The 9,419-nt window shown below is 39.5% G+C and overlaps 1 protein-coding gene across 1 annotated transcript; it reads right to left on the reverse strand.

The window, feature by feature from the left end:
* Window positions 1–3,513: 3,513 nt before the first annotated feature.
* igfals (insulin-like growth factor binding protein, acid labile subunit) lies at window positions 3,514–6,819 on the reverse strand. The gene is made up of 2 exons (XM_070901763.1): window positions 6,804–6,819; window positions 3,514–5,327 (listed from the first exon to the last, which is right to left on the reverse strand). Exons 1-2 carry the CDS (start codon window positions 6,817–6,819, stop codon window positions 3,514–3,516), a joined length of 1,830 nt encoding a protein of 609 aa, XP_070757864.1.
* Window positions 6,820–9,419: the final 2,600 nt, after the last annotated feature.

Consider the following 9,419-nt stretch of genomic DNA (forward strand, 5'->3'; position numbering starts at 1 on the left):
GGAAGTGCATCTGAGATGGTGCTGAGCACCTTGAGTCTCAATGCCGAGAGCATGCAGAAATCAAGTGGAAAGAGCATGCGGCAAACCAGTCCCACCCACCCTTCCCTCAACGACTATTTGTCCCACCTGTGACAGTCTGTGGCTCTCATATCGGACTGTTCAGCCACCAAAGAACTCACTTCAGGAGTGGAAGCAAGTCTTCCTCGATTCCGAGGGACTGCCTATAATGATGTCAAAATGTTTTAACTACTGCCTGATGTTGTAAATTTCCATCCTTGATTTCTATTGTACAGGATGTAAATTTCCATTGAAACTGGACTATGCAGCTAAATGCCTGACTGATCTGTGTTACCAATGTTCTGAAGGGTATTGGTTTTGGATGGGCTATACTTCCCCCATGACTTTAAAAAAAGTATAGCGTAGTCATTTTGGGAACGATACGAATCGGTGATTCTCTTCCCCCGAGTTGCATTAAATGTTACATTATGAGGGAAGGTTTTTTTCTCATCATTAAAGTAAGTAATGCAAGTCCTGGATAAGAATTCCCAGATTAAGTACAGCAGAGCCTGGTGAAACATAACGTATCCCCCTATTTTGCCACACAATGTGCTTTTACCCTAACATCACTATACTACTCCCAAGTAAATTTTCATTTTTTGCATTAGTCTGGGCTAGATTCAAATAACTGAAAAGGACAGTGTGTTAATAAATAGCTATCTAGTTCCTATGCTCCTACTTTGGTTTTCAGCTGACATTTTGGGGAATCATATGGAGGGAAAATCAAGCGAGTCATTGCTACTGTAAGAATATTGGCCATATTAAACCTAAAAACTGCTGATGCAAGTCAATTAGTCATATCGCACAGTCATTGTCTGACAAGGATATGCTAATATTGGAAATTGGTCAGGACAATGGAAAAGCAAGAACCAACAGACATGTCGGTGCCATTCCACATTGTGTATGGAAGGCATCCCATGCTTTTCTGTGAGGTGTTAATATCAGAGATTGGCCGTAACAATGGAAGGGCAGAAACTGGTTGGTAGACTAGCAGCAAGAGCACATTAACCATCTGGGATGGGTTTAAGATAACGCCTGCTCCTTTGAAATATCAGGCAAGAAATAAGTTAAATTAATTAGTTAGACAAACATGGATGACCATTATCTGTTAAACAGAGATGAAATTGGGACGGTACAAAACACAGTTTTGATCAGGGAGTTGGGGCAGACATGTCGTTGGTGATTGACTCTAGGAGAGAAAACAACCGTAGAGAAACCTGATTAGTGCAGTAGTTTGTTCTTGGTTTAAAAGCAAAGCCAGGTTTGCAGGAAAAATTGTAGAGTCAAAATGACGAGCCATGTCCAAGGCAAGGAAGGAAGGCACAACTTCACGGGATGAAAGTATTGGCGAACGGGACACGACTCAACCCAGAGTGGAGTGGGTAATCAATTCTTGCTCTGTTCTACATAAGTAAACAAGAAACACGAGCAAGTGTAGGCAATTTGGCCCTTCAAGCCTGCTCTGCCATTTAATAAGATCATGGCTGATATATCTCAACTTCACCTTCCTGCACTATCCCTACATCCCTTGATTCCCTTCATATTTAAAAGTCTATCGATTTTTGTTTTGAATATATGCAACAACTGAGCAGCTACAGCTCTCTGGGGTAGAGAATTCCAAAGATTTGCAACCCTTTGAAGAAATTTCTTCTCATCTCAGTCCTAAATGGCTGACCTGTTATTCTGAGACTGTGACATTCTAATTTAGAGTCCTCAGTCGGGAAACATTCTCCCAGCATCTACAATGTCACGCCTCTTAAGTATCACTTAAATACTTGCACATATTATTCTTTTACTTGTTTATAGTGATTCTTTGTCAACGTATTGGTGTCCGGCTCAACGCATTCAACCCTTCCTCTGCAAATTTCACTGCGCTACTCTCCCACACGTCCTTTTTCAGAATGGGATTTTGAGAGGCCTGGAAGTAGGGCTCTCAGGAGAAAAACAGGGAAAAAAATAAGTGGAAGATGGATTCAGACTTTCACAAAATATTATATAAGTAATTATAGAGCTTGCATTTCTTTCCAAACAAACCTTATATGTTCTGAACTAAAAGGCAAACAGCAAAGCATTTGGACCATAAACCCCTCTTGTCAGAAAAGTGAGTATCTAGTATCTTTACAATAGTTACTTGTAATACGATACATAAATCATATTTAACAATTCTATTTAAAATTTGAACACAATCATTTTATATACATTGGGTAATAGACTACACTCTGTTTCCTTAGGATATGAAATAAGTAAGAGATAATGTAATTATATAAATTAGTAATGGAGGCCAAAATTCCTGTTTTTGTTAATTTTAGTGATCGTGTAGACTTGAATAAAAGTAATTTATGAGTCAATTTTAAGAACATAAGAAATAGGAGCAGGAGTCGGCCATTCGACACTTCGAGCCTGCTCTGCCATTCAGTAAGATCATGACTGATCTATCTCAATTCCACCTTCCCGCACTATCCCAATATCCTTTTTCCTTAGTAGCCAAAAATCTATCCGTCTCTTTCTTGAATATACTAAATGTCTGAGCATCCACACCCCTCTTGGGTGGAGAATGCCAAAGATTCACACTGCTTTGAGTGAAGAAATTTCTCCATCTCAGTCCTAAATGGCTGACCCCTTATTTTAAGGCCGTGACCCCTAGTTCTAGACTCCCAGTCAGGGGAATCATCCTCCCAGCATCTACCCTATCAAGCCCCTTAAGAATTTTATACGTTTCAATGACATCACCTCTCATTTTACTAAAAACTAGAGATTATAGGGCTAGTCTACTCAGTCTCTCTTCATAGGACAATTACCCCATACCAGGAATCAGTCAATTTTCTGAAATAAATTAATCCATAATTGCTTCTAGTTATTACTGGGAAGTGTCTATTTTGAGGTAACAGTCTAATCGAAGCCAAATACCACATTTTACTCATACTTATTTGGTATAATTAGCAAAGGCAGGAATTTTGTTCCTCATATTCCTACTAAAGTTGCCCTCTCCACCACCTCCACCAGTTCCCACTGTGTTTCTGCTTTACCTAACAAAGTAAAATAATAAGGATTTTGCACTGATTTTGGCAGTAACAATTTTTGATTTCTGTGAAAATTTTGAAACAAAGTAGAAAGCTTTTACTTAAGTTTGCGCAGCCTAATGCTCAGGTCAGTGCAGTTACTGCTATTTTAACACTTATCAGCCAAGTTTTGCTTGCAGAATCAATTATGATAAGCTTATTTGTATATGTTTACTAAGCAAGAAAGAAACATCTTACCATTAGCAAATTACACTGGGAACATTGGGTTCCAAGCCAAATAGGCATATCTAGTCTTGATTCCATAACCAATATTTCATTTGGTATAGTCATAATTGCATATGCAAATTATATCTGCTTGTCAAAGGTAAACTACTATAGCATTGTTGGTTGAACAATATGTATGTGATGATTGCAGGAACCCATGTTGTAATTGATGTTAGCAATTACCAAAATAGACATCACTGATGTCTCTCAGATCTGTACCAGCAATGGTTTGTGGGCTTGCACACGTGATGTTGTTATATGTGTACATTATTGTATGAATTTCATCTCCTTCTACCGCTGATTCGAAATAACGAGGAACAACATGGGGATTCTTCAGACAGTAATCCCTGAGTGTCTTCAATAAGCAGTCACAGTGCCACTTGTTACCCTCCAACAATAGTTGCTCCAATTGTGATGACAGCTCCCAAAATTGATCTGGGATATATCTTAAAGAGTTGCCATTAAGGTTCAGATACTTTAACTTGGTCAATGGTGTAAGGGTAAAATTATAGAAAAACTCAATAAAGTTATCTGATAAATCAAGCCAAGAGAGATGTTGAAGAGGCTGAAAGGTGGTAGCAGAAATGTATGCAAGTTCATTGCACTTTAGCAGAAGATATTCCAGATTTGGTATATTTGTGAATGCCTGAGGTGATAGCTGTATCAGTTTGTTGTACCTGAAATCCAGTTCCAAAAGCTCTTGCAAGTCACTGAGGCTTTGATTGTCAATAACTGAAATTAGATTGTTTTGCATGAAGAGTCTTCGAAGGCTGATCAATCCAGAAAATGTGTTTGGTTGAATTCTAGTCACTGCGTTGTTTTCTAAATGCAGGCTATGAAGATTAGGAAGACCTTTAAACATGCATTCTGGTAAATTCTTTAAAGAGTTACTGGATAGATTCAGTACAGCTACCTCACGAAGGCCAACAAATGCCCCTGGTTTGATCTCCTGAATCTGATTATTGTTTAGGGTCAGGACTTCCAATTGTACTAAGCCATCAAATATGTTTTCAGAAAGGCTTTTGATTTTGTTGTACCCAAATTGGAGTTCCTCCAGAAACTGAAGTTCTCGGAATGTTTTGTGCCTTAACCCTGTGATGGAGTTGTTGAGCAACCGAAGTACATGGAGATTTAGGAGTCCAGAGAATGTTTCTTCATGTAATACAGTAATGCGATTGTGGGACAAGTCTAACCATCTGAGAGATTTCATTCCCATAAAAGCTCTAGGTACGATGGTGCTGATCTGGTTGTAACTCATATAAAGCTTCTGCAGCTTTTGCAGCTTCACAAAGATGTTCCCCTTTATAACTTTCAACAGGTTTCCTGACAAATCAAGTTCCTTCAGCTCTGTCAAACTGATAAACAGTTGGGATTGAAGATAAATTAACCTATTTCCTGCCAAAATAAGCTCCTTTAAATTTGGTAAATCGTGAAAGCCCGCAGCAGGCAAAACCGCCAGATTATTCCAACCCAGATTCAGGTACCAGAGGTGGGAGAGGCCAGAAAACAACCCATCTTCAATTTTACCAAAGTTATTATTATTTAGGCTAAGTGAGCCAAGAGACGGAGTGTGGAGGAATGCATTTGGTACCAAGTATTTCAATTTGTTCCTTTCCAAATGCAGGTGGACCAGTAGTTTCAAACCGTAGAAGGCATGTTGCTCAACACTTACAATGTTGCTATTTTCCAGGTTCAAGAAGTCCAGATTGGACATGTTCCTGAAAGCATGGGATGGAAGAACTGTAAAATTGTTACAATCAAACCAAACTGCTTTAGCGGTAACTGGTACATCTTTAGGAATGCTGGTGAGATTATGAGAGCTGCAGTAGGCATTCAGTTCTTCACTGTAATCATCAAAAATACAGGTGCACACTTGTGGGCATTTGAAATTCTCATCATCTGACTGTTCCTCTGGTGGCAACTGTGATTCTGTTCCCAACAGTGGGATGAACCTCAGGCAAACAATAACCGATAAAAGGTAAAATTCTAAAAAGAAACAGAACATGCAATCAAAGAATATAAAGCATTCAGGATTTGGATAATGTTTATATTATAATCATATCACTTTGACAGAAATGAGAAAAAGATCATTAAAATAAGTAATCGATCTCCATGGCATTGTTCCCATTAAGTCAGAGGCTGTTTATTAGAGACAGGAGCATTATTAGAGGGCAATTAAAGTCTAATTGCTCTCAGGTGCATACTGAGATAGGGAAGAGGTGATTGTTTCACTGGAGATTTTTTAAAATACTTTTATAGATTGCTTTGCATGAAATGTGAAGTATATTGAATATAATTGAGGAATGTCAACATGTAGTTGTAATATCAAATTGTTTGTATTGTTTTTTTCTATAGCAAAGGAAAATTATTTTAATTTGTAAAGATAACAGGATGAATTTTATTCCTATAATACCACTGTTTAAAAAGGACACACAGGGCATTGTTGAATTGAGGATTTTTCAATTACCATCAACAGCTGCTCAGAAGTTATGTGTTATCTGAAAATAAGTGTTCCCAGATTTTCTCATTACATGTAATCTAAGATTACCAATAACTGTCCTCCTATTTTGTACCACATGGAGCCATAGGGACCAATTTTATCAGCTTGGGTCATCCTTCAAATTAATAAAAGATAACAAGATTATATAGAGAGACGTAATCTCTGAGGTCCTGCTGAGACAGTTTGGGTGGATGTTAAAGATTCCATGACACTATTCAATGAGTCTTGGGTAACAGTCTCAACCAACACCACTAGACGAAAACCAGATTAGCAATTCATCTCATTGCTGTTTGTGAGACAGTGACGGTGTAGAATGGCTGCTGTGTTTACGTATACACGGAACAGCATTAGGGCCATGCGATCATGTAATTGCACGCATCCTAAGCCAGTCAGTGGCCTCGAGCGGATCCAGTTTTATGTTTAATGTTCCCGATTTATCGATGTAGGGGCCCGAAATTGAACCTTTTCATGTGAAATGTGCGTGAAACACTTTGAAACATTTCAAACCATTAGACGGTAGCGTATAAATGCAAGCTTTTAAATTTGTTCTCTTTTTATCTGTAGCAGATATTACAAAATAGTGCTTGTTTTGACATTTGTCTGAAAAGAATTCTTCCACCATAGAAAGGAATGCATGGAACTGCTCTAAAATTATTCATTTAACTTGGTTTTCAGTTTTCAATAAAAATAATGTTCCATATCTTTGAAGAGATTCTTAACCACTATTAGTACAATGTTGTTTGTCTGGCAGTTTCTTTCTCATTTCAAATATATGACATTTTCATGAGCCAGCGTTACTGTGGGATCTTTATCTTAGGCAAATACTACAAAATTGTAGGTAAAGAGAAAAAAAATCACGCACAACAAATCATGCACAATGTAGAAATCCGTCATATGCTCTGGTGTTAAAAACAAGTATTAGCTATTAATAAACCCCCCCCACCTGAAGCAAAACATCTTACCCACAAATTTGCTCATTTTGTTACGAAGCTTTTTCTACAAAAAAGAATTTCCCAGTTGTCTTGCGTCCAGCTCAGCTGATGCAGTTAACAAACTGTGTACAGAATTATGGCTTTATTTTACAAAACTTCAGTGTCATGGGGTAGCTTCTTTCCACCGATTAACCAGCACAACTTTCCAAATGTCTCATTCTTTCTTTTCTTATTACGGAAATCTTTTTGACTCCCACAGATGATCAGTGGACTGTGATGATGACCAAATGGCAATAAGCCAAAATGGGGTCATCAGAAAAATAAACATCTGGCACACGGTAAGGGAAGAATCAATTGTATTTACTTAGTGCATCGACATGTGGCAATATTTAGCTACTTTGCAGCCACAAAGCATGCTGCCAATACAATGTCCCTCTGAACACCAAGTACATTCAATAAAAAAATCTGATAAGATCACACTGTCTGGTCAGGGCGAAATACTTATTTAAAGCATTATGCAATCTTGTCAGTTTTGTCTCCAGTTAGCACCAAAGTGAATGATACCTTTAAAATATGTGTAACAGTAGATGTGATATTAATTGGTGCGATCTTATCCGGTATTTACTCTGCACAAAACATTGTGATTATATTAACAATTTGCATTTTTGTAGCAGTTCTCATGTCAGAGTACTATACCAGAAGGTGGGGAGAATACCCAGCGGGACAGAAGAGTAATTTAGGGTAATAGGAGAATGGACTGAAAACATACCTTACTCAACTCAACCCAGTGCAGCCCATCCCAGATCAACCTGTTTGCATTGATACATATCAGAAATGAGCTATAATGCACTAATCTTTTTTGCCATTTCAGTTTATTAACATTATATTTAAGTGTTGATTATTTTGGGGTTATTTTTGTAATACCTAGGAGGAATTGGGCTTTAATTGACATCAAGATGTTAATTAGACCATGTGGCCTTAAAGGGAAAGGGCACATTACTCATAGCTGCACCTTAGCAGCAGAACAACACATTCTGTGTTGCATGATAATAGCCCCTATTTTCCACTTGCTGCATTTTTGGCGCCCGCGCATGTTAACGTCCGATTTTTTTTTTGTGTATGTTTGCGGGACTTTCGCCAAACAAATATTTGAATTTGGCGCCACGCTCTCTGAAGTTGTCTGGGGGTGGGGGGGGCCGTGCTTCAAGTCTGAGCTAAAAACTCTCTGGGCATGCGTGAGAAAATAAACTTCTTGGTCTGGATCAGACATGTTTAGAGAGTCCTTTGTGATCGGATCGTTTTTCCTTTTGTGAGCGGATCGTGTTGGCTGCATCTTTCTGCAATTTTGAGCATTAAAATCTGCAAAACAAAGCTGAGAGGGAAGTGGAAGAGGAATTCGAAGGACAAAGAGAAGGAAGGGCCATTCGATTTCTCCCACATGAAGTGGTATCCCTGGTAGATATCATTGAGAGGAAATTGGATCTTGGGGGAAAAGCGAAAAAAAGTAAAACCTGCTGTAATGGTTCAACGTTGGGATAATGTTGCTGTAAAGTACAATGCAGTAGCCATCACCCGGAGAATTGGCAGGCAGCTGAAAAAGAAGTGTCAGGACCTAGGACAATTAGTCAAAGTAAGTATGCACTGCAATTACATTTGTAAATGTGTGTGTGTGTGTGGCCACCACACAAAAGGACCCTCTCTTAAAAAGTTCTATTTTCAACTATGCAATTGAAGAATACAAAGATCAGGAACTACAGGAATCGTACTGGTGGAGGTCCACCAAGTAAGCTGCAATTGAGCCAGCTGGAACAAAGGATCTCTGATCTGATTAAAGCTCACCGGAGAAGATCCACTACCAATGTGGATGCTGGACCCAGGTCAAAGAGATGGGGTAAGCCCTGCTATTTGCATTGTGGGATGGCTAAATACTGCATGGGTTAGCTAGGCTGTAATGGATGTTTTCGATTTGTTTTACAGCAGCTGTGCATCAGGAAGAGGCAAAAGGTGATCCAGAAGGACAAGTAAAAGGACAACAGAAGTACCAGCAGAGGTACCAGCAGAAGTAGCACCCGAAGGACATCCAGAACAGAGTCCCAAATTGTTTTCTGATTTTCAGCAGGACGATCTGGATGAAAGCCAGCATGAAGATCTCCCCACTGATCAGATGGTCATATTGGACCTGCAGCTGGTGGAGTTCATGGATCAGGATGCGGTGTGGTCCAGCAACGTACACCTGTGAGAGGGATGCCCAATAGGGTCGAGGAGCAAGGCACAGGTGGGAGACGGCGAAGGAGGGTGAACTAGCTGAACCACAAGTGCAGGTAGACATGGTACAGCTCATCGGGATGAGTGGGGAGAGTATGCAGATAACTAGGTTGCTCCTGGACACCATGGGCGGGGTGAGGGTAGAAATTGTGGGACTTTCAGGAGAAGTAGCAACACTATCTGGAGAATAGGACCACCACTGGTGGGGCAGATTAGGGAGGGAATGGTGGATGCACTTGATGCACTGTCAGAACAGCTGATGGGGAAATTGTCTGACATATGTGACGGAAATTTGCAGGTAGCTGCTGCAATAAGGGAACACACCCAGGTTGTCATTTAACAACACCAATTGGCGGCATCAACTGCTGCCACTCAAATCAT

Source organism: Pristiophorus japonicus, chromosome 15 (assembly GCF_044704955.1).
Source record: "Pristiophorus japonicus isolate sPriJap1 chromosome 15, sPriJap1.hap1, whole genome shotgun sequence".
Lineage (NCBI taxonomy): Eukaryota > Metazoa > Chordata > Chondrichthyes > Pristiophoridae > Pristiophorus > Pristiophorus japonicus.